General features: G+C 40.1%; 1 protein-coding gene across 4 annotated transcripts in view; it reads left to right on the top strand.

The window, feature by feature from the left end:
* CEP120 (centrosomal protein 120) overlaps positions 1-25,985 on the top strand; it is a 79,080-nt gene that overhangs the window by 18,411 nt on the left and 34,684 nt on the right. For all 4 annotated transcript variants that reach the window (XM_032844373.1, XM_032844364.1, XM_032844370.1 and 1 more), the window contains 10 exons: positions 6,319-6,467; positions 10,524-10,721; positions 13,293-13,520; positions 14,797-15,013; positions 16,106-16,283; positions 19,304-19,453; positions 20,216-20,398; positions 22,553-22,649; positions 22,749-22,901; positions 23,421-23,510. In XM_032844373.1, the coding sequence (XP_032700264.1) occupies positions 6,319-6,467; positions 10,524-10,721; positions 13,293-13,520; positions 14,797-15,013; positions 16,106-16,283; positions 19,304-19,453; positions 20,216-20,398; positions 22,553-22,649; positions 22,749-22,901; positions 23,421-23,510 (1,643 nt within the window). The remainder of the gene's footprint in view (positions 1-6,318; positions 6,468-10,523; positions 10,722-13,292; positions 13,521-14,796; positions 15,014-16,105; positions 16,284-19,303; positions 19,454-20,215; positions 20,399-22,552; positions 22,650-22,748; positions 22,902-23,420; positions 23,511-25,985) is intronic.

The raw sequence follows: 25,985 nt of genomic DNA, 5'->3' as shown, positions 1-25,985 counted from the left end.
GGCTTAATTTGTTGTTGATTTTCCAGTTCTCTAAGGTGTAAAGAGAGCTGGTGCATTTTGGATTTTTTAATTTTTCTGAGTGAGGTTGGATGGCTATGTATTCCCCCTTTGGACCACCTTTGCCGTATCCCATACGTTTTGGACCGATGTGTCTTCATTCTCATTGGTTTCCACAAATTGTTTAAGTTCTTCTTTGATTTCCTGGTTGATCCAAAAATTCTTAAGCAATGTGGTCTTTAGCTTCCAGGTGTTTGAATTACTTCCAAACTTTTTCTTGTGGTTGAGTTCCAGTTTTAAAGCTTTGTGGTCTGAGAATATGCAGGGAATTATCTCAGTCTTTTGGTATCGGTTGAGTCCTGATTTGTGACCCAGTAGGTGGTCTATTCTGGAGAAAGTTCCGTGTGCACTGGAGAAGAATGAGTATTCTGTTTTTTTAGGGTAGAATGTTCTGTATATATCTATGAGGTCCATCTGGTCCAATGTGTCATTTAATGCTCTTGTTTCTTTATTGATTTTCTGCTTGGGTGATCTGTCCATTACTGAACGTGGCATGTTAAGATCCCCTTCTGTTAATGTATTCATATCAATGTGACTCTTTATCTTGATTAACAGTTGTCTTATGTAATTGGCTGCTCCTGTATTGGGGGCATAAATATTTACAATCGTTAGATCTTCTTGGTGGATAGACCCTTTAAGAATGATTTAGCGCCCTTCTTTATCTTTTGACTATAGTCTTTAGTTTAAAATCTAATTGATCTGATATGAGAATCATTACCCAGCTTTCTTTTGAGGCCCATTGGCATGAAAGATGCTTCTCCATTTCTTTACTTCCAGTCTAGATGTATCTTTAGGTTCTAAACATGTCTCTTGTAGACAGCATATGGACGGGTCCTGTTGTTTTATACAGTCTGCAACCCTGTGCTGTTTTATGGGAGCGTTTAGGCCATTCACATTGAGAGTGATTATTGAAAGACAGGTTTTTATTGACCTCATGTTCCCTGTGAAGTTCTTGTTTCTATAGATTGTCTCTGTAAATTTCTGTTCTAAGTCAGTCTTGACTTAGAACCCCACCTTAATATTACTTGTAGTGCTCACTTGGTGGTCACATACTCTTTTTTAAACTCTGCGGGTTTTGGAAGCTCTTTATCTCTCCATCCATTTTGAATGTCAGTCTTGCTGGATAAAGTATTCTTGGCTGGATGCTTTTCTCATCTAGTGCCCTGAATATGTCTTGCCATCCCTTTCTGGCTTGCCAGGTTTCTGTGGACAGGTCTGACATTATTCTGATGGACCTTCCTCTGTACGTGAGGAATCTTCCCCCTAGCTGCCCTCAGAAGCAGTTGTCTAAAATTACGATTCATCAGTCTCACAATCAGGTGCCTCGAGGTCTTTCTAGATTGGTTATCTTGGGGGGTGATCTTTGAGCCTCTAGGACACAAATGTGGGTTCCATTCCCCAGATTGGGAAAATTTTCATCCAAAATTTGTTCAGCTCTATCTTCTGGTCTTCTTTCTCTGCCCTATCACGATCCCAATAATTCTGACGTTGGAACGTTTCATAGGGTCATTTATTTCCCTAATTCTGTTTTCATGGCTTCTAAGCTATTCTTCCAGGCCTCCTTCGGATCCTTTTTTCCTGTCAATTTGTCCTCTAGATCTTTTGCCTTGGTTACACTAGCTGTTAGAGTATTTAGATTAGATTGGATCTCATTGATAGTATTTTTAACTTCTTCCCAGGCGGCTTTCACTTCTGCCATTAGAGAGTCTATGTTGTCACTAATGGTTTTCTCAAACCTGGCCTTTGCCTGGATAATTCCAACCCTGAATTGTGTCCTTATCCAATAATTCTGATGGAGAGGGCACAGTCTCTGAATTTTTCCTCTGTTGGGTGTTCCTCCTCGTCATTTTGGTGAGAGGTGGTTGAGGGGATGTATCGCTGAATATATCAGTCATGATCCAGGCAAGGTGCACTCTGGAATGCTTCTGAGCAATCCGGAGTCACCACCAAAAAAAGAAAAAAGAGCGAGAAAGAGAAAGAGAGAGGGGGAAAAAAAGAGAAGACCCAGCCAGAATGGGCCCCAAAGATAAGATTTATAAGGTATACAAACAAAAACAGACAAACAAAAAGACCGACAAAAGTAAATGGAAAAAAAAAAGAACCCAGCCAAAATGATCCCCAAGGATAAGATTTATATAATACCAGAACAAAAACAAATACACAGAAACACTGGCAGGAGAAAAAGATGGGAGGGTGGTTATAAATCCTTAATGTGGGCGAGGAATTCTTCCTGGGTGTATCTTGATATCTTTGTTAAAGGACTCAACTTTCTAGAGATGAAGGGAGATTAAAACTGGTTTATATATAGGGGTAGTATTGATTAGTGAAAGAGGATTACTTTGAAGCTTATATGTATATGTATATTAAAAATAGAAAAGGAAAAAACACGGTACATGTATGAAGAAAGTTCAAGTTAAAAGGTTAGTATGGAATATGTTGTATTAATCCTCTGGTTGTAATGGTAAGTAGGTTAAAAAATTAAAAAGAACAAGAATAGTGAGAATGAATTAAAAATTAAAAGTTGTATCTGTGAAATATACAGGTTTTAGGGCAATACCAGGAGCTTAACATATTATTTTCCCCTGATACTGGGGTTTTACAATTTTATGGGGACCCTCTAGTGGTTGTCTTCCCGTTCTTTTGGCTTGTCTTCTGGGAGAGAGGACTGCCGCATTGTTTTTCAGTCAGATTTGCTTGGGTTGAGTCCTCCTGTCCCCTATCAAGGGGCTGGGCTCTGTGAAAACCGGTTTTTCAGGCTTTTGTTCTCTGGAGATTTTGGTTTTTGGTGGCTTTTTGGTTTAGTGGAAATAAACTGCACCCAGACCTCCATCTCAGAGGGAAGCCTCAGTCTGCTTCCTCCTGGTGGTTCGGAGCACACAGACTCCCCCTCTGCAAACTCCATGAACCGTGCAACCTCAGTGCAGGCGGTGCAAGTCCCCAGCCACTGTCTCAGGGGTCGCTTGAAGTGCCGCTTGTCTCTGCACCCATGTGCCTCTAAAACTGCAAGCGATATTGGTCCAGGGAGTCTGCTTCCGTTGGCTGCCTTTGCTGGGACTGATTCTGGAGTCCAGACTTGATGGCCGTCCAGGTTGCTGCCAAGGGATCCCGACCAGAGGTCGTGCTGAGTTCCTTCAGGCCGGGCTGGGGTGTGGGTCAGACCCAGTTTGCATAGTGTGTGCAGAGCGCAAAAGGCTGTACTTCTAGGGAGCAAAGGCTGGCGCCGTCACCAGACTCCCCCTTGTGGGGGCAGGAGTGCGCCCAGCCTAGTGGTGGTGCAAGCTACACAACCCCGGGGGAGCTCAGCAGCCAGAAACTGGAGGCTCCACCGCGCACTCTGGCACCGGTGGTTGCCGGCGGTGGCCATCCTGGGTCCGTGGGCCTAGACCTGTGCCCGTGACTGCCTGATTCCACCAGTTGCCCTTTAAGATCTTTTGCTCTTTTTGAGTGCTTTTAACCAGATTCCAAGTTAATGCTGGTCCCCAACCACAGGGCACTTTCGTATGGGGTATTACTTTCCAATGGGTTGCTTCTGGTGGCTCCCTCCCCCTTCTGCTTATCCTCCGGTATCAGTCTGAGCATTCCCACTTTGCTTTACCTCTCCCTGGTGTCCTCTGACCCTGTAGAGATCCAGAAGTGTATAATCCTACGTCTCAGGCTGATTTCATGGTTTTCAGGGTGTTCTGGTAAATAATTAGCTCACTTTAGGGCTCCAGTTGAAACAGGGTCTCCTACTTCTCCGCCATCTTGGCCCCCCCCCCAGTATCCTTTTAATGTCCGTGGAATCTGTAGAGATGTCTCTTTTATTTCTGATAATAATTTGTGTTTTCTCTCCTTTTCTCTTAGTTACATTGGCAAAATGCTTAATGGTTTGATAGATGTTTTTGGAGAGCTAGCTTTTGGTTTCTATGATTTTCTTCATTGATTTCCTGTTTCCATTTCATTGATTTAAGCTCTAGTTTTTATTATTTCTCTCCCTCTGCTGGCTTTGAACTTAATTTGCAAAAATTTGCTGCCGTTTTTTCTATTTTCCGGAGATAGAAACCTAGTTTTTTGTTTTGTTTTGCTTTTTAATATGCCTTGTAATTATTTGTTGCAAGGTGGACACGATATACTGGGTAAAAAGAAAATAAGCCTTTAGTAACATAGAGGGAAGGTGTGGGGAGAGGGAACCTTTCTGTAGTCCCATGACTGAGTCTCAGCTCTGGGTGAGCCTGTCCCCCTGTACCATTTCAGCTTGTCTGATAATAGATGTAGGTTGTACATCTTTGGCATGAATATCATGGATGTGATGCTCTGTTGTTCTCATTTCATCTTTGCAGGTGGCATGTAATTTGGATTTGCCTCATTACTGATGATAAAATGATTCTCATTTTGATCACTTGATTAAGGTGTAGTGTGTATCTGTTCTCAACTGTAAATTACTATTTTCTTAGGGAATTGATATTTTGTGACTCATTATTAAGAAATTGTTAAAGTGCTCATTCCTTAAACCTTCAATTTACTGTTGTTGTTTTTTTTTTTAATGGGTTAAAATATCTATCATTGTCCCAGATTTGTGCAAGGGGAACCCCTTCAAACTGCTTCTGTTTCCTTTAGCCTGTCTCCATAATTCTTTGAACTTTCTCTTGGTTTCTGGCATAGGAAGATGGTACAGGCTGATGTCCTTTCCTGTCTAGGCCTGGATTCAGCTGTTTGTTCAGGGAGCCCTGCTTCCTTACAAGAACGAGTCTAGGTGCAAGGTATGCCTGATGCTATTGTGGTGTTCTGCTGCCAGTGCCTTCTAATGAAAAAAGTGAGGTATACATAAACACACATACATGAACATGGGTACACATGCCTTTATATCTGTTTATCCATACATTTAGTGAACCGTGTACATTCACACTGACACCTTCAGTCCTTCCAGTCTTACAGTAGGTTTATCCTCGTTCTCGTCCCTTTTTTAACTTGTGCCTGTAACTCCTTGGCACCAGGAGACCTGTCATAGTTATTCTTCTCATTTTTAAGCTCTGCTGACATTACTGTTTTGTGGATGTCTTTAATTAATGTGATTGTCAGATGCCTTACTTTGATTATTTAATTTGATCTTCTAAACAACATTATAAAAGCTTTGCAGAGCAAAAAATGGAAACAGGAAGAAATCCTACAGGTTCTCCATAAAACTGGTAAATGGCAGAAATGGGATTGGAACCTCAGTCTATGTTACTGGAGCATCCGTGTGCTTAACTGTTTGGCTATATTTAGCCAGTGCTGTAGGAAGTTCATTTCTTCAGGGGTAACCCTGCATGCTGCCTTCCCCCTATCAGAGTCCAAGCTGTCTTTCTAGCTGCCTGACTGCTTGGGGGAACCGTTTGGTTTTAAGCTCCTTTTCAAGCCAAAGGTACAATTTCTCAGGCTGCAAAATAGGAATCTGGAGAGGATTGCTTATTGATGGGGGGGATGCATATCTCTGAGGTATGCATTATATCACTTCTCTTCCCAAAATTGTTTCATGCTCTCCTCTTAATCTTGGAAAATGACCCCAGCATTAGAGTGTGGCGTGTAGGGAGTCTGTCATCGGGCCTTGACCCCGCATCTTCCTGCCTGTCGGTCCTCACCTTGTGAGCCAGCACGCCCCCCCTGCCCCCCCCCCCCCCCCCCACCGTGTGCTTTCTCTTCCCAGGCTGTGTATTCTAGTTCCTTCTGCCTGGGACAGTTTCCTACTCCCTTATTCTCCGTTCATTGCCCTTTCTTTTCTTAGCCACGCTGGGCTGATGGTTCAGTCCCCGGTTTAGATTCACTTCCTGGGGCGTCTGGGTGGCTCAGTGGGTTAGAGCTTCTGCCTTCGGCTCAGGTCTTGGTCTCGGGGTCCTGGGATCGAGCCCCACATTGGGCTCTCTGTACAGTAGGTAGCCTGCTTCCTCCTCTCTCTCTGCCTGACTCTCTGCCTACTTGTGATCTCTGTCAAATAAATAAAATATTAAAAAAAAAAAAAAGATTCACTTCCTTCGGGAAACCTATGGGGTCTCTTCTCTGCAGTTTGTTCAATTTTAAAATGTTACCGTATTTCAGACTAGAAGGAAAATGGTGGTTAAAATGGTTTCTTGGGAGAGAGTGTTTTAAAAAAAAAAAAAGAAAGAAAAAGAAAAGAGAAATTTACTGAGGTACTGAATGTATCCATGAAAACTCTCCAGCAAAATACAAAGCATAACCGGCTTTCAAAATCTTACAGTGGTTTATGGCAAACTGTAATGTAGTTGCATTGTGGTTTTCCCCATAAAGTACCTGCCAGCCTGTCTGGACTCGACCCCAAGGACATTGTGGTGGTGCTAAATGAGGAGGGAGGCTACCATCAGATCGGCCCAGCAGAGTACTGCTCTGACTTCTTCATTATGTCGGTGACCATAGCCTTCGCCACCCAGTTGGAGCAGGTGAGACTTCCCCTCTGATGAGGGATTCATAATGAACTGAAAACATTGATTTTTATTTTATTTTTATTATTTATGTTTTTTAAGATTTTATTTATTTGTCAGAGAGAGACTGCACACAAGCACAAGCACGGGGACTGGCAGGCAGAAGGAGAAGCAATAGCTCCACAGCTGAGGAGCACAGAACTTGGGAGATAGACCACTGGCAATGTAAACAGTCCTGGTCTCTCTCCAGGAACATACTTAATCCCTCGAGGTTACCAGCTGTACAAGCAACCCTGGGAAGTAGCCTGGGGGAGAGTGCTCTGGGCCTGGTGGTCTCGGTGCCCTCAGCAAGGAGAGCAGGGACGCTCACGACCCATGCCAACGTTGCCTCCTTCCAAAATGAGCTGTCCTTCCATCGTTTTTCTCAAGATTCAGCCCACTTTCTCAACATTATATTGGTCTATAGCAGCTGAAATAATAATTTCAAAAATAGAGAAAATGGCTTATGACTTCAATTTTTACCATACTGTTAACTTCTTCAGAGGTACAAAGCTTCCGCAAGGTCCACGTTTATAAGTGAAATACCTGGTAGTGACCATATATGTGTACATGACTCGGAAGTGTCAGGTAACGCTTTTTCTCAGGAAATATTTAAAATTTCTCATTCCAGATTCATGCTTTTGGCTCTCCATCAGTTTCTCTCTTTTTCTTCATAAAGCCCTGCTTATGAATAGCTCCACCTTAATATGCCGTTCCTGCTGGGGGAAGGTCAGATGTCCACTGCCTTCATTAACCACATCAGGGTACATGTTAGATAATGAGGCCGCTATATTTTTACTGTGTTATTAAGTAGATGCAAAGGCATTTTACATTACCACTTTAATTTTTTTCAACTCTCCTGGGTGGCATAATTGTTCCTCATCATTTACTGTGTGTCCTTTTCTGTGGACCAGGCATTATGCTAACTACTGTGTTTAATCCTCCCACAACTTTAGGGGATTATTATTTTCATTTTCAAGATCAGGAAACCATTTCTTAGGTTTTACAGCTAAGTAAAGGGCCTGCGTATTTCTGGACATAGAGTCACTTCCCTTATTCTCTTGTTCCAGTATTATGCTCTCTTCCCTCCTACACAGTTTCGGAGTAAGATGGATTGGCATGGGGCTTGCATTCTCTCTGCTTACTCACTGCTTACTAGCTGGCTCCTTCAGTTTAGGCACCGTAACCTTTCTGAGGCTTGAATTTTCTCAGGAGTCGAGTGGCGATAATACCAACTTTCCATATAAGGATGAGGGATGAGATAATATAACCAAAATGACTATCATGTAGTTTGTATGTGTGAAGCTACATTTGTACAGTAAAAGCTTGTTGAGAGTAACTGACTTATTGAATCCACAACTAAAACAGCTTTTCGTAATACAAGATGATTTACTGGGACCAGTCCCTCCGTTTAGTTTTTAAAAACTCAAAAACCAGATTGATGACTGACCATTGGCTCTCTCTGCTAAAAAGGAAGCCGAACAGTTTTCTCTCAAGAGTAAATCGAACTAGCGTGGAATCCAGCAATGTCAATGCTAGGTGTGAATCAAAAGAACTGAAAGCAGGTGTACAAATAAGAACGTGCACAGCAATGTACTAAGCAGTATTCAGTTTCCAAAAGGTGGAAACAACCCAGCTGTCTGCCACTGGATGAATGGATAAACCAAATGCACGTCCGTACAATGGAATATTACGCGACTATAACGGAACGGGGTGCTGACAGGTGCTGCAGTGTAGGCAGACTTTGAACGCATGCCAAGTGAAAGAAACTGGACACACAAGGCCGCCTGATGTGTGCTTGCATTTATATGAAATAGACTAGCATAGGTGAGCCTATAGAGACCCAAAGCAGATGGGTGCTTTTCTGTGGCTGGAGGAGAGGGGGAATGGAGACTACTTCATGGGTGCGGTGTTTGTCCTGGGAATGATGAGAGCGTTCTGGAACCAGATGTGACCAGTGCACTCACAGCCTAATGAATGTACTCAGTGTTACTGAGGTGCATGCTTTGTAATCGTTAAAATGGCACATTTTCTGTTACATGTATTTTACAATAATGAAAAAACACAAAAAATTGAGCCCAGTAATCTAGTCATCTTTTGATATTGTTTCCTTTTTTCATTATGTATAGACAAGCCAAGGGTTTTATAAATTAGCCATTTAGTTTTTTTCTCAAACTAGTGAGAAAGGTAGTGTGAGAAAGCACCAAGCAACAAATAAAGGTAAGAAATAATACCTTTTCAGGTGCTCCTCAGTGACTCAGGACATGTGCTGTCCTGTTGCAAAACGGAGGAATTAGTTAGGAGCAGGAGGACTGGGTGGTTTTCTTTTTTTTTTTTTTTTTTAAAGATTTTATTTATTTATTTGACAGAGATCATAAGTAGTCAGAGAGGCAGGCAGAGAGAGAGGAGGAAGCAGGCTCCCTGCTGAGCAGAGAGCCCGATGTGGGGCTCGATCCCAGGACCCTGAGATCATGACCTGAGCCGAAAGCAGAGGCTTTAACCCACTGAGCCACCCAGGCGCCCCTGGGTGGTTTTCTTAATATTGAATGTCGAAGGTTAAAAGAAATTACCTTCCAAATACAAAGATGTTAAAGGGTTTTTGAAAGAATCTTTTCTTAGTGGGAATTAACTTAAAATTAAATATACTGTGAAATATTTAAGGGCTATCTTTAGTTCTTAAAATTTTTTTTTTTTTTTGCTTTCTGATGATGGAAGAAACAAAAGTCTTGTCTAATTAAACTCTGAAATAGTCACTGGTAAGGATACTATATTTTTGCCTCCGATTTTCCTGAGCACAGCTCAGCTGTGCACAGCTGACTCTGTGCTGGGTGGTGGAGTTGTCCTATTGAACAAGTATTCTTTCTTCTAATCCTTCCAACAAGCCTAAAAGAAACGGAGGTACAGAGCGATAGAGTAGTTTGTCCAAAGCTTCATAGTAACCCATGGATGGAACCAGAATTGGGGGCTTAATCCAGAATCTGCTCTTAACAACTGTAGGTATAGAAGTGCTGGCTCTCTCTAGATAGACTAAAACCTACTCAAATACAGTTGAATGTATGGGGTTCAAGTAAGCATTTACTTCACATACAAAAATATACTTTATATGAAACAAGAGTTGTTGAGTATCTACTGTGTTATTTCGTACAAGACCAGTGACTATTGAATGTGGGGCTGTTTTATTCTAAGTCGTTAATTCTTTTATTTTCACGAACTCTACAAGCTGTCCTGTAACTCTGCTTGGCCTAAAAGGATGTCTTAGGTAACTGTCATGTCAGGATATAGTTATTTAACAGCCCTGTTGTATGATCACTAGGATATATTCAAAACTCATCGATGAACACAACCACTGTCTTTTTAACAGTGTGCTAGTGAGCACTTGATCTGTTAGATGACTCCATATTGTATTGTCCAAGAATCCACGTCTTTGCCATACGTGGCTATGAAAGTACGAACTTTGCGAAGTAACACTCGCATTAAAGCAAGTGTCTTTTTGCAACTATTAATTTATAGTTTTCCCAGTTTGGACAGATTGGCTAGAAAGCATTTTTTGCGAAGGCCTGGGCCAAGGTGTTACATTTAATAGTCTGGATTACAGTTGTTTAAAACCCTTCTCTTAGGAATGAAGAGGGTGGCAGAGTGAGAATAAGATGAAATAAGGTAAATGGAAATAAAGAAAGCTCAGTTTAAAATACTTGACCACTTCCTTCTAAAAGAACTTCCATGTACTCGTTCATGGGTCAGTTGAATGAAAAGTAAACTTGAAAACAACAGAAATCTCTAAAAATATTTTAGTCTCTGGGCTTTTCTGAAGTAAGCCTTGAAAAATTAAACCAATCATTTGGTTGTAATTTTTCAGAGATGTAGGAATTCTGAGTGAATAATTGTAGACTTAGAAGTTTAAAAAAAATCAGTATTTTAGCAGATATCTTAAAGTTTGTCTTTAAGATAGATCTTTAAGCAGATATCTTAAAGACATGAGTAGCATGTATAGTGGTTTACAAATTAATACTCTCTTCTTTTTCCTTGAATGTTTAGTTAATTCCATGTACCATGAAGCTTCCAGAAAGACAGCCTGAATTTTTCTTTTACTATTCTTTGCTGGGAAATGATGTTACAAATGAACCCTTCAATGATTTAATCAACCCAAACTTTGAGCCAGAGAGAGCATCTGTTCGAATACGTAGCAGCATAGAAATTCTTCGTGTTTACCTGGCTCTTCAGTCTAAACTACAGGTAAGTATTGCAGAAAGTTGCTTTATTTTAGTTTTGTTTTATTATTTATTTGTTTGCTTGTTTATTTATTTTGACACAGACTGTGAGAGAGGGAACACAAATAGAGGGAGAGGGAGAAGCAGGCTTCCCAGCAAGCAGGGAGCCTGATGTGGGGCTTGATCCCAGGACCCTGGGGTCATGACCCATGCTGAAGGCGGTTGCTTCAGGACTCAGCCATCCAGGCGCCCCATTCATTTTTTTTTTTTTTTTTTTTAAATTAGGGATGATTTTTTTTTAAGCTTCAGAGAGGTACCTAAACTCCTATTTTAATAGCAAAGATGATCTCTCTGCCACATCTTTTAAATTTTTAGGAATTATCCTGATTTGTAAAGGCCTAGCATAACGGTTACTTCAGAATTTTAGGAGATTGACTTCTTTATCCAGTTACTATGAAAAGAAGTGGCACTTGTTGGGCTTTATAATTTAAAAAAATGGACCTGGAGTCTGAAGTAGGCTCAGGGAAAATTTCATCATTAATTAGTGGGCATAGTAGCTATACACACACAGATCACATGCTGGAGAGTTCACAATTTATATACCTTATTACTATTAAAAGCAAAGAAATAACACAACTTCCTAGAGCCTGCCCTTGAGCTTAGTACTTTTGTAAAGTAATTTTACTGGACTCTTGAAAGTAAACCTTACCTAGTGAAAATGACTGTTTTATTTATTTTTTTATTACATTTGCTTTTAATCAGACCAAAATGGCATAGTGAAATAAAGGATTAGGTCCTCATTTGTGTAACATGATCAGTCATGAGATTTTGCTTGCAAATTTAGGTGGGACATGGGAAGGGGGCATTAAGAAATTAGAGTAGAGCTAGGGTGTGCCTGGGTGGCTGAGTTGGTTAAGCAGCGCATGCCTTTTGATTTCAGCACAGGGCGTGATCTCGGGGCCGTGCATCCAGCCCTGCTTCAGACTCTACTCTCATGGAGGAGTCTGCTTGAGGTCCTCTCTCCTCCTCCTCCCCTACCCGTGCTCGCTCGCTCACTCTCTCTCTAAAATAAATAAATTCAAAAAAAAAATTATAGTAGAACTAAATTTTAGAAGTGATTCTGCTAAACCCAGGAGACTAATGAAATACTATGTAAAATGATCAACTGCTTTTTTCCCCCCCACATTTCTTCTTTTCAGTACTTTTTAGCTTTCCAAACCTCTTGCATTTTTTTATCTCGCATACCAGTCTTTACTGAAGTAATGACCTTTCTCTTAGTTTGATTCTTATGGACATTTCAGTCCTAAAAATCCTTACTCTCCAGCCTACCACCAACATCCTACCTAATAACATTAAAACTAAGTGACAGGTCATTGCCAACATTAGAAGTAAAATAGTTTCCTGTTGCAATTGCTTATTGTGCATGTGAATGCTATGTTTGCCTATGTAGTAAGGAAAAAAAATACAAAACACAGTAGGTACCTCAATAGCCATTTTTTCCCCCGTGTTTTTGTTTTGGTTTTTTTCTTAAAATTTTATTTATTTGACTGAGAGCACAAGCAGAGGGAGAGGGAGCCCTACATGGGACTTGAGCCCTGGATCCTGGGATCATGACCTGAGCTGAGGGCAGCTGTTTAACTGTAACTAAGCCACCCAGGTGCCCCTCTTTTTTATGTAGTTTCAAAGCGGGGGGATAATGTTGAAGTTTTGATTAGCTATCCATGATAAATAGTTCAGTCCACCCAACAGGTACTCTATTTGACCTTGTACTGGTCCACATTGTTCTGTATATAGAATCTGAAAAGCTAGAGAAGAAAAAGAAACACTAAGGATGTTTTATGGGTGAAGAAAACAAAACTGTTTCAGGTTCTTTAGTTGCCAAATAGGGCCGGATCCACTAACTTACTTATCTTTTTAGAACTGTGTTTAAATTAATGTTGAAATGGAAATAGAAAAAAAAAATGCTTGAAGTATTAGTTTTCTGTTTACATGCATGTATTCATGATACAGTTTGTGAAATAGCATAGTAAAATATTTAACCATAACTCCTAAAAGAGAGAAGGGTGGTAATTTATGAGTATATAGTATTGAGAGAAAAAATGGAGGCGAATGGCTTTATTATTGAGTTCTTTTTTTTTTTTTAAAGATTTTATTTATTTATTTGACAGAGATCACAAGTAGGCAGAGAGGCAGGCAGAGAGAGAGGAGGAAGCAGGCTCCCTGCTCAGCAGAGAGCCCGATACGGGGCTCGATCCCAGGACCCTGGGATCATGACCTGAGCTGAAGGCAGAGGCTTTAACCCACTGAGCCACCCAGGTGCCCCTATTATTGAGTTCTTAGTAAAACTTCGTGCCTTATCAACAATGTTAACCATCAAGTATAAGAATCTGTTAGTCAAACAGACTCCATGCTGAGCGTGAGTGCAGAGCTGGATGTGGGGCTCGATCCCATGACCCTGAGATGACCTGAGCCAAAACCAAGAGTTGGATGCTCACTGACTGAGCCACCCTGGTGCCCTAACTATCTGTTAAAGTTTCTGTGTTTAGGAGACAGGAGAGAATATTAAGCCTCTTTTGATTTTTCTCTTTCACATTAGATACATCTTTGCTGTGGAGACCAGTCACTTGGAAGTACAGAAGTACCCTTAACTGGACTCCTGAAAAAGGGGAGTACAGAAATCAACCAGCGCCCAGTCACAGTCGAGGGTGCTTTTATTCTTGACCCTCCAAACCGAGCCAAACAAAAGCTTGCGCCTATCCCTGTGGAGCTAGCCCCGACTGTCGGCGTGTCTGTGGCTCTGCAGAGAGAAGGCATAGATGCCCAGGCAAGTGGTGACCCTCTAGCCCCTCCTCCAGTTTTTGTGGTGTCACTCGGGACTGCTTCTGAAAGCTGAACTTCCAGAGAGCTACCTTGTATAGGAAACTGTTATTATTAATTAGTGGCCTATGTTATACGATAACTTCCTTTCTGAAAAGTACCGTAGCTTCCCAGCTCTACTTCATTAAGTATTTATAGATTCCATGCGTGCAGTTTTGTTTTGTTTTGTTTTCTTAAAGATTTTATTTATTAGAGAGAGCACGAACAGGAGGGAGAGGCAGAGGGAGAGCAAAATGCAGACTCCCCGCTGAGCAGGGAACCCAATGCGGGGCTTGATCCCAAAACTTAGAGATCATGACCTGAGCTAAAGGCAGATGCTTAACTGACTGAGCCACCCAGATGCCCCCTGCTCTTTTTTTATTTTTAAAGATTTATTTATTTTTAGAGAGAAGGGTGCAAAATGAGAAAATCTCAAGCAGACTCCCAGGTGCCCCCATGCTGTCTTCTCATGTAGTAGGAACCATTCCCCCCAATCCCAGCTCCTGGTCAGTCACTGCCAGAAAAGGAACTCCTGGGAAAGAGAATGTTGTTAGACCCAGTTTCGGGGAATCTGCATTGATGGTAATGGTTTCAGTTGACTGCTGGAGCCAAGACAAAGTTCTTGTCCATTGGTGCTTTATGGTCCTCATACTGTCTTTAGGCAACAGAGATCAGTATTTGTTCAGATGTAAAAACATTTTTTGATTCTATATAATCAACTTTAGGGTACTGTTCTTTTGAGGAACTGATCTTTAGGTAGGTTATGAATTGAAGGTAGAAAAACTGAAGTGAGAGTTTAAGTATGTGCATATATGTGTGTATGTGTGTGTGTGTGTATGTGTGTATGTATGTATATATCTTTAGAAGAAAGTTGAACAAAGGAGAGGAAGAAAATAAATTTAGATATGTTTTTGTTTGAGTAACAGGCCTCCATTGTGTTCATTGCCTTGGTAATAACCATTCCCAGGGACACCTGGCCTGACTTGTTATATCAAATATCCCTTCTTACCAGTTAGGATGCATTTTGGTGCTCAGCTCTGGATATCATATTTCTTTCCTGTTCATCTTCCTTTTTCTGGTCCTAGATGCTATAAGAAAATTTGCAAATTATGAAGAAAAATAGACTAGGAATATCCAAACTGGGAAAGGAAGCTTATATTTTTAAAAAAACAACGTCACATTTTTTGCTTAATTATGAAGGAAAGTGCTTTGCAAATTATACTTTATTTAAAAATTGTTTTTAGTCTTTAATTGAGTTAAAGACCCAGAATGAACATGAACTACAGCATTCAAAGAAGCAAGTTTTAACTCCTATAAAAGAGAAGACACTCACTGGGCCAAAGTCACCAACTGTGTCCCCTGTTCCACCTCAAAACCCATCACCTCCCACAAAAGATGATGCAACAGGAAGTGAAGCGGAAAGCTTGCAGTATGATAAGGACACAAAACCAAATCCAAAGGGTAAGATGTTCTTTCTATAGATATTCTAGGTTTACATTTTATAGCCATCTAATTAATGATTAAGAGAGTTTTCACGGTTTGTAAGTAAATGGTGAGCTTTTTTTTTTTTTTAAAGAGCCAATGATGTTTGGTGATGTAAAAAAAAAAATCAGTTTAAATTGAATTAAATATAAATTGAGTTTATAACTTCATCATAGAATTTGCTAAAAGGTAAGAGAATTTTTCTATTTTATTTTAGAAGCAATAGGTTATTCAGAAGAAATTACAGAAAGTAGTTCTTCAGAACATATTTTTAACTAGTAAACACTTAAACATTGTGAATTATTTGGAATTTGAGGGAGAAGAGCTTACTGCCTACGGCAGTAATCATTACACTCCTTGTTTGATCCTACAGTTAAGGGAGAGACTCGGAATGGTTTTACCTGGTTTTAAAAACTTTTCCCATCTGCTGCATGAGGGTCTGCAGTTGGATTTCGTAGTGAAAGTAATTAGAGTAGTGGGGGATTAACAGTGAAGGGTTAAGGTGGAGCTTCTCACTCGGTCACTGAATAGCTGTAGGACTTGAACTACTTGCTAAACCTCTCTGGTCTGTAATAGGATTGCACTAGATGGCTCTTTCTGTTAGACTACATCATATGTGCCTAAAATAGCCAAAGCTACTTCTTAAAAAGTGATGTTGTTATTATCTGCCCTAAGCCTCAAGTACAGCCCTTCAAATATTAAGTGTTGCTGCCTCTTGGAAAGAAGTTGGTGCCTGCCAGGCTGAAGGCATACATCCCTGCGACAGTAGACAGTCGCATATGCTTTTATGTTTTGCATGCTGTGTGAAGAGTAAGCTCTTTTTTACACGGTTCTAAGATGGGATTGAAAGCCTCCCTTGTTTTGGGTAAGTTACTTTAAGAAGTTGATGGCTCAGTTCATATGTTCATGGAGGCAAGTGACCAAATTCCTTGCTTGAAGGTAAATGAGGTATCTTTTTTTAAAAAGTGCCATACTTAATGTAAAGGGAGATATCCGTAAGTGATGTAAATAACTTAAGAGAAACTGTTACCAAGTGGAATTGTTTCTTTGGAATTTTTGTGTTCGTTCTAGCCGTCGGTCCTTCCATACCTGCTTCTGTGGCCCAGCCAGTACCCGCATCCCATGCTTCAGAAACAGCCTCAGGACAGAAGATTGCCGTGCCGGCGACATCACATCATTTTTGCTTTTCGATAGACTTAAGGAGTATCCATGATTTGGAAGTTGGTTTTCCAATCAACTGTATATTAAGGTGTGATCTGATTTTGTCCCCAAGTATTATTTTCTGAAGAGCAATGCCTTTCCTCTCTTTGGGAATTGCAGCAGGAGAACTCTCACCAGAGACATTCAAACAATTGTTAAACCCCTGAACTGAAAAGGAGGCCAGGCTCTTTCATAACGACTGAACTTAAACCAGGGCGGCATTGGTGGTAGGAGAGCTAATTCTAATTGTAGGTATTGATGACAGTTGATTCATGCTTGTTAAAAAAAACAACAACAACAACAAAGTGACTCTTGAACTTAAAAGGTGTTGTTTCTAGAAAAGGTACCATAGGTCAAAATAAGGGAAGTGTAGTACCTGACTTTTTTTTTTTTTTTAAGATTTATTTATTTATTTATTTGACAGAGAGAGAGATCACAAGTAGGCAGAGGCAGGCAGAGAGAGAGGAGGAAGCAGGCTCCCTGCTGAGCGGAGAGCCCCATGCAGGGCTCGATCCCAGGATCCTGGGATCATGACCTGAGCCGAAGGCAGAGGCTTTAACCCACTGAGCCACCCAGGTGCCCCAGTATCTGACTTTTCTATAAAACTTTATTATAATGGGAGGTTGTAGTCTAATACCTACACTTGGTAACTGAGACTGTAAGAACCATACTTACAGAAGCACAAGTGGAATGTGTTCACCCCGTTCCATGTACAAAATTGAACTACGTATATATTTCAGTCAGTTAAATGGTCTTACTAGCTTGGTATTTTGGGTTTTTTTTTTAGATTTTATTTATTTATTTGACACAGAGAGAGAGATAGTGAGAGAGCACAAGCAGGTAGAGTGGCAGGCAGGCAGGCAGGCAGAGGGAAAGGGAGAAGCAGGCTCCCTGCCGAGCAAGGAGCCTGATGTGGGGCTCAGTCCCGGGACCCTGGGATCTTGACTTGAGCCGAAGGCAGAGGCTTTAACCCACTGAGCGACCCAGGCACCCTCACTAGCTTGTTTTTAATAATAATAAATTTTCATCAACTTCCTGGCTGAAATGTATATTAAATGTAATACAATAATGTGTTTCATTGGAGTATTTAGTTTTTCCTTATACATGTCTTTGGAGCAAGCATTAGCATTTCTAATAAAGTTGTTGCTCCTTATGTTTTTAAAATGTGAAAATCTTTTCTGTCATTTGGGGTTGCCGTTGGCAGAAATGTCTACCACTACACAGTGCTCCCTGATGGTATTAAGGCATACCTGCTTTGCCGATGCATAAATTAACTCATACTTGTATCTCATTTTTCAGTTGTTAGATTTTTATCAGGCTATTTCCAAAATCCTCTGGACTTTGGTGTGAATACTGGACAGAATCAAAGGGACCCAACACTGAGTCTGATTGTGAATTCACAGAACAGGTGTCTCTCTGTCACAGCTTGTTTTGCTTTTTGCCTCTTGTTAGAGGCCGAGAATCATTATGAAAATGTTAGTTGAAAATGGAGGGCCATAAAAAAAAGGCTTATCTCACAAACAGAACTTTTCTCAGAGGGTTTCTAAAACCTCCCTTAAAATGGTTTTTAGAAATAGAATTATTATTGACTTTCTACTTTACCTTTTTGTCTTTTTCCCTCTAGTTTTCTAACTGAGATCTCTTTACTGCTGCTGGTAGAGACTGTGACCTCAGGGTACTTAGAGATATTGTTAGCCAGAGCATAGAAATACTGATAATCTGAAATTAGAAGCTGTGAGGGGGAAGCCTTGAACCAGCCCACTTAGTAGGCACTCGTCGTAGTTTTTGTGGTTCAGTCCTGTCCTGTGGGCCATCGTTGAATCATGAATACCTGTGTGCCTGATGTTAGGGGTTTATAGGTCATATAAACAAAGTGCTCAGCCTCGTGAAGAAGACAGATTGAGAAAGAAGTTAACACATGAGGGAGGCCAGAAGTCCAGTTGGCAAAGAAAAGGGGGAGAGTACCATAAACCAATGGTACAGTTACGATTCACTTACACACCCTGCATAGAATTCACTTGATGATGAGAGCCATTGGTTCTGTCTTGGAAGTCATTTTATGGCTTTTTAAAAAACACTTTACCTTTGAGTTTGAGAAATCTTATGGTGTCATGCTCTCATGAACTATCATGAAACTGTAGTTGGCAACTGCATAATGGGATTTGTGAGATGACCTGATTTCAGTGATGTGTAATTATATATGAATTGAGGCGTGCGCAGGATTCTTAGTTGTGGGAAAAGGAGTTTTCACTACTAGGCTTTAAGCCCCAGTTTTCCTAAGGGATAACAAGATAGAAGATGAAATTTAAGTGAGCATTACATTGTCAATACAAAGTAAGTTCTACAGTAGTCAGGCAGCTTCCCATTTAATCTGGTGCGGCTTCTGCGATGACAAGAAGAAAGACTTGTTACTCATTGACTCATCTGCTTTCATCCTTGATTTTCAAAGACAGAATGCCATGGGTGCACCCTTTTGGCTCTGACTAGGAGTTTTTTTAGCCCATAAACATCAAGACATTATTGAATAAAGAAAATAAGTTTTGAAATTAAATTCAGCAAGTATTTCTGGAATGTTTATTATGTGCCCCAAACTGCTTATTTGTTCCTGGGACGGCACAGATAAAAAACATGGGACCCTGTGCCCTCAAGGAACTCCTAAACAAATAGCAGCTTGGTCTTTGTTTAGTGGCCTCCTTGTCATTCCTAAATCTTAGTCTTACTTAGAATGTATCAAAATGATGAGCTCTTCCTTATTTGGTGTCATTGCTTTCAAAATACCAGAATTCTACTTCCCCAGAAGGTCATTCTAGGATCACTTGTAAAGCAGCTTTGGGAACTAGTGCTGAACACATAATGCTTTTCTTTAGAACTGCTACAATTTCTATGTCAACACTGACAGTATTGGCAGTATTTTAAAGTTGGTGTTAGGACTAAAACCATCATGTATTTGTACCATCTACCAATTTTAAAAATTGTATTTGTTCATTATATTCATAGTATATTTTTAAAAAACAGACTAAGTTTTATCTGTCAAATGTATCATAGGACTTTGTTTTTCTTACATTCTAGGTACTCCTATCCATTCTTTGGTAGTGCAGCTCCCATTATGACTAATCCTCCCATAGAAGTTCGCAAAAACATGGAGGTTTTTCTTCCACAGTCTTATTGTGCGTTTGATTTTGCAACTCTCCCTCATCAGCTGCAGGATACCTTCTTAAGGTAATATGCATACGGTGCATATGCTCTGAAGTCATTCTGGAAAATTGATACCCTGTTAACAAGAGGAATTCCTAGAGTTTTAGACTCACATCAGTCAGTGCGTTTGAAAACCTAGGAAAAAAAAAAAAAAAGAAACAAAAAGAAATCTAGAAATAAATGTGCTAAGAAGGTCGGTGACGTTTGTCCTTCTGCTGTCAAGTTTTAATGTAGTTATGGAGGCTCTTTGTAGATTTTCGTATCTTCTTTGTCTTGATTTGGATGGAAGAACTGTGTTAATACAATCTATGAGTAAAGAAGAAACTCTGAAAAGTAGTCTTGTTTTTTTCATAATATGTGAAGATAAATACGAGCAAGCTGTTTACTTTTCATTCTTGCTTCACCAGTTGACTGTAATGTATTACTTGCTTTTTCTGATTTGTCATCTGTATAAAATGGAGGTGTTAATCCAGCTGTCTGAATTGGATTTGTGAAGAAAAGTGAGATCAGAAACGTCTTCTTACTTTCTCAGGGTATCGCCATTCAAATTGCATATTAATTTAAAGAGAAGAAGGAAGAATAAAAAAGAATAGTATTTGAAGGGTTTTCTTTATTGCACAGAAAGAGATGTTGAAAATGTGATAGTATTTTCTGTTTGTTACCTATGGAATTGAGCCTTTCTGATCCAGGTAACAAACCATCTCTGAATACATTCAGGAAACTCAAAGATGTCAGTGCCCTAGTTCAGAACTGATAGTTATGAACACTGGTTTCTCTTTTCCTTAGGATTCCATTGCTGGTTGAATTATGGCACAAGGATAAAATGAGTAAAGATTTACTTCTGGGGATCGCCAGAATCCAGCTTTCTAACGTCCTGTCTTCAGAAAAAACTCGCTTTTTAGGTTCCAGTGGTGAACAGTGTTGGCGTCAGACTTACAGTGAAAGTGTGCCTTTCATAGCCGCACAGGGGTAATGGATTTCCCAGAACTGGCCTTCCCTTGCCTTTTCTTCTCATTAGCTGACTACGCCTTGTCCTTTCCTGTCATTTTTGTTCTCACATGGGGGCTGTATTCTCCTTTGCTGTCTAGCCCTCTGTAGCTTTCAGGTACCACCATAGCCTGTGATACTGTTAACATTCAGGCTCTTAAGTATTTCCCACCCGCCTTAAGCCTGACAATTGTAAATTCTGGCCTTTTTTTTTTTTTTTGTAAGTCAAGGTGAAATTTATGATGCATTGTTACATTGTCTTGTATTGGGAGTGACTGTTGTTCTACTTGACAATATTTCAACTTTTGCTTTAATTCTAATTGCTGAGAATGTTACAAATATTTGGCACTTTAAGAAGAGTATTGTTTTTCTGCCCTGGGCTTTACTGCCGCAGTGAAAAACTGGAGTTCACATGTCTTCCACAAATGACATCTTTTGAGTGAGCTTTTTAAAGTTAGCAACAGAAGTTTAAATGAACTTGAACATTATACATCGCGTACCTGGATTTTTGAAGCATAATTAGAAGGTAGAAAGAAATCAGGATCAGTAAAAAGCTGTGGTCCTAAAAGTAGCGTTGAAATCCCTTCCCTTACTGTTCGCCACCTCCACTCACTTCCAGGGAGTGAAGAATTGAATAAAACGGACTTACTTGGAGGATCTGGGAACAGGTACTTTACAGCGTCAGATATTCTGCTGAACCGAAGATTCTTCCAAAAATACCATTCTTGGGACGCCTGGGTGGCTCAGTTGGTCAAGTGTCTGCCTTCGGCTCAGGTCATGATCCCGGAATCCTGGGGTGGAGCCCTGCACTGGGCTTCTTGCTCAGCAGGGGGCCTGCTGCTCCCTCTCACACTAGCCCTGCTTGTGTTCTTTCGCCGGCTCTGTCAAAGAAACAAAATTTTGTTTTTCAAAAGATTTTATTTATTTATTTATTTATTTGACAGGGTGAGAGAACAAGCAGGCAGAGAGGCAGGCAGAGAGAGAGGAGGAAGCAGGCTCCCCGCGGAGCAGAGAGCCCGATGCGGGGCTCGATCCCAGGACCCTGGGATCACGACCCGAACCGAAGGCAGAGGCTTTAACCCACTGAGCCACCCACACATCCCAAATAAACAAAATCTTAAAAAAAAAACATTGGTGACATAAGTAGAAAATCATGAAAATAATCAGATCATTACAAGTTGTTTTAAATCTGTGGGTTATAAACATTTAATTGTTATTGCCTTGCTCTGTAGACAGAAAAGTTTTAGGACACTTAGGTAAGACAGTGCTTAATTTTGCTGTATTCATGTCTTCTAAAGGCTATGAGATTAGAAGAAAATGTAAAAATTGATTATTAAAGGTTTGCGTGTGTGGGTTCCATTCACTGAAGTTGTGTTTGACCAAGGATTTATGGAACAGATTTAGACAAAGCTACGTTTCTTGTAGCCAAGATTGTATTCTCCTCTAACAGTTTTGTAAATGCTCCTAGTAGTTCTCTGATAGAGAAATCCTCATTGTAATAATTACATATAATTAACCAATTTTCAGAAATTATCCTGAAGCAACACTCACATCCAGTAAAAGATTTATGTACAAGTGCTTCGTCCAAGGGAAAAGGTAGAATAAGAATTCAGAATAATCTTTATATAATCAAGATGAGGGAAATTGTTTTTTTCTTAATTTTACTATATAAATTCATTAGGATGTTGTATAGGTATTAAAGCATACATTGAGTTACTGTTGATGACCTCAGAGAAGTGCTCCAGGTGGAAATGGAGAGAGGGACAGAATGGTTTGATCTTAACATGCATGAGTGCGTGTCCCTCTGCACATGCAGAATATGGAAGAGAGGAAGGAAATGAAAGCTCAGTAATGATTACCTACCGACATTAGGTTTTTACATTTTTCTACACCTACAGTGTTAGAGGTCATTTTTAAATAAATGTGGGTATGTGCTAATTAGAGTGTTTATGCTCAAGTACAATCCTGTATGTGGAAGGTCTTGATTGAAGCCTAGAGAACTTACTGCAGTTGGAGTAGCGAGAGTGTCAGGTTTAAGAAATGCGACTGAGTCACTGTATAGCATTGGGGAAATAAACGAAGAAATAATGGGAAAGGGTTTCCATGAATTTTAAGATATTTCTGATCCATCTGTAGGTCAAACAACAGGATAATGGATCTTTCTTACACAGTAACTCTTGAAGATTATGGACTCGTAAAAATGCGTGAGATCCTTGTCTCTGATTCGTCTCAGGTCAGTATCCCTGAAAATGAAACCCGACTTCTCACGGTGGATCTCTTGCACTGCGGGTGTGGGCGTGTGGGATTCATTTCATTTTCGTTCCGATGTCAGGGTTTATCTGCTGTGCAGCAGAAGCCACCTTCTGTTCCTCCGGCACCTTGTCCTTCAGAAGTCCAGACAGAGCCTCGAGAAACCTTAGAATACAAAGCTGCTCTGGAGCTGGAAATGTGGAAAGAGATGCAGGAAGACATTTTTGAAAATCAGGTGACTTTATCTACTGACTACATAGCTTTTCTTCTCTGTAAGGCTTTTCTCCCTCTGTCCATTGGGTACCCTACCCAGTCCCTCTGAATATCCAGAATGCTTTACTCTTACAGAAAAACGATAAAAAAGTACTCCATAAATGACAGCTGGGCAGAAGCCATGCAGAAGAATTGCCCTAAACTTTCTCCGTGACTCTGGGGCAGGATTTGGACTGAAGGTTAGAAGGCAAAGTTTGAATACTTGAACGTTTCCTTTGGTTTCAGGCCCTCGTGTAGCATTTCCTCCTGGAGCCTGGAATCATTCTTCTGGAAACGAGAGTTAGCGAACAGGTCTTACATTAGCTTTATTCTCATATGGGCATTTCTTGCCTCAGGCCTTCCCTTTGTTTAGTTTAGGAATAAAAGAGAATCCTGGAAGAAACATAGTGGTGAACAGTATTAACTCTTTACCACAGAACAACTGATTGTGTGCTGGAAATACTGACGTGTTTGCTGTGACTGTTTTGTCTTCCTCTTGTAGCTAAAGCAGAAGGAATTGGCTCATATGCAGGCTCTTGCAGAAGAATGGAAGAAAAGAGACCGAGAGAGAGAATCGCTTGTAAAGAAAAAGGTAATCACATCTGTAGACATCAAAGGTGGAAAGGGAAACTATTATTGACAATACCTGGTACATGCATTAAAGAAAATCTGTGGAATATCGAAGTTATAGTGGTTGTACATTGGCTTGGGTAAAGTGGATGAATGGGTCAGGAGTAGGAGGAAGGCCTTTCTCTTAAGCTGTTAGGTGCTTTTTCGATTTTGAACCCTGAAAATGTATTATTCTTTCAAAAAATGAATACTCTAGGAAAAAAGCCTACTTCTGTATGAAAAAAGAAAAGACATTTAAATATATATAAATGTTATAATTTGTTAATAAAAAAACATCAGAAACTTAGATGCCCTTTTAAAGAACTTAATTCTGGAAAAAATGACATCTTTAAAAAGAAAATGAGACCATCTGATCTTACTCCAGAAAGCAGAAGTTCGATACTTACCTATTCACACTCAAGTTATTGTGTAAAACAAAAACCCTGAAAATTAGATGTGTTGCAAATACTGAAATTTAACTTTTGTATTAGTGGTTAATGATGTATCTATAAATGGAGAAGACACCAATGGCAGGATGGTTTGTTACACTTGACCAGGAGACAGGAGCAGGGTACGGACTAGAATGTTTTTGGAAGTTACTTTATTTTCTTCTCTGACTTCAAGCATTTTTTTAATGGGTAATTATTGACATGCTTGGGGTTTATTTGTTATTTTATTTTTTTTATATGCTTGGGTTTAAATCTACTTTTTTCGCTCTTGGTTTTCCATTTGTTCCATCTTAGCTTTTTTTTTTGTCTTCTGCTTTGGATATATTGACCTTTTTATGATCCCATTTTATTTGTACTATTACCTTATTAGCTGTATCTCTGTTTTTCTGCCTTTTTTTCCGTGGTTACTTTAAGGTTTAAAATATGCAGCTTTAATTTATCACAGTATGCTTCCAAGTGCTGTTGGACCACTGCACGTGTTGGACCACTGCACGTCCTCTGTGTTGTTACCATCATAGATTTTTGCTTTTACATGTATTACCCTAAAATATATTTTTGCTTTAAAGAGTTAGTGTTTTTAATGAAGTACAACTCTGAGGCAGTAGTCCTTCTTTATTATCCAAATACATAACATTCCTTGGAGTATGGGTCTGATGGCAATAAATGCTGTCCGCTTTTGTGTGAGGAAGGGTTTCTCTCCCTCATTTTGGAATAAATATATTTTCATTGGGTATAGAATTCTCAGTTCACAATTTTTTTGTTTCAGTCTTGAAAGTTGTTTCATTTGTGTTTTGGCTTGTGTTGTTTCTGATGGAAAGTCCGCTGGCCTTTTTACCATGGCCTTCTATTTGTCATGTCTCATTTTTTTCTCTGAACTGCTTTTAAGCTTTTTTCCTTACCACTAGTGTTCAGCATTATGATTTTGATGGGCCTTGCGGTTCTGTGTGTGTGTGTGTGTGTGTGTGGATGTGGATGTGTTCACCCTCCTTGGAGAATTGTGAGTTCCTTGATTGTAGCATTTCATCAAGTTTGAAACAGTCTGGGTTTTTTATTGCTTAAAATTTTTTCCTGTGTCTCTTTCTCCTCCTGTGTTTGGGTTGCAATATACAGGTATCTGAGATTGCTTGATATCGCCTTGTAAGACGTTCATTATTTTTTTAAGTTGTTTTTTCTTCTCGGTGCTTCATTTTGGGTGTTTTTTATAGCTGGGACTTCAGGTTCACCTGTCTTTTCTTCTGAAGGGTCTAATTTGCCATGAACCTAATTGAGCATTTTTCATTTCATATACTGCACTTTCTGTCTTTGAAAGGTCCATTAGGACCTTTTCCTTTTTTTTTTTTTTTTTTAAACATATTCCACTTTTCTTCATGGTCATGTTTTCCTTTTCAGTATCTACAATATTTTTATAATATATTATCTACTTGTTCCAACACCTATATTATTTTCAGGTCCCTTTCTGTTGTTTTTTTCACCTGGTCATAGGTTACATTTTTCTCCTTAGCATGATGAATAATTTTTTGTTATATACCAGAAATTGTGAACTTTACATTTAGTCAGTTGATGGATCTTGTCGTGACGTGATGTTCCTTGGGATGAGTTGGATCCTTTAAATTTAGTTTGGCTAGGGTGAGTTGAGAACACCCCATACTGCTTGGGCTCCGTAGGAGTATGTAGATGCCTTGGTGTGTCACAGCGTCTCTCCCCTCGAACAGGTAGGAACGCACACTCCTCTCAGACCTGTCCAAGCTCTGGGAATGCTTCATCCTACAGCTTTCCAGTGGTAATGTCCCAGCCTTGCGGGGTTGCCGACTACTCTGCACGTCTCTGGTGCTGTCTCTGCATCTCCCTCTTCCCTCATGACCTTCACTCACCTCTGTCTCTTCACTCACCTATTTGTTGCCTCAGCTCAGCCAGATTGTGAGGCTCTGCAGGGTCCCCCCTCCTCTGAGCTAGTGTCTGGAAAATTCCTCTAGGAAGTGCCCTAGAGTTCCTGTTAGGGCCTCATTTCT

Source organism: Lontra canadensis, unplaced genomic scaffold (assembly GCF_010015895.1).
Source record: "Lontra canadensis isolate GAN:19392208 unplaced genomic scaffold, GSC_riverotter_1.0 scaffold4, whole genome shotgun sequence".
NCBI lineage: Eukaryota > Metazoa > Chordata > Mammalia > Carnivora > Mustelidae > Lontra > Lontra canadensis.
This window is presented reverse-complemented; position numbering and strand designations above follow the sequence as displayed.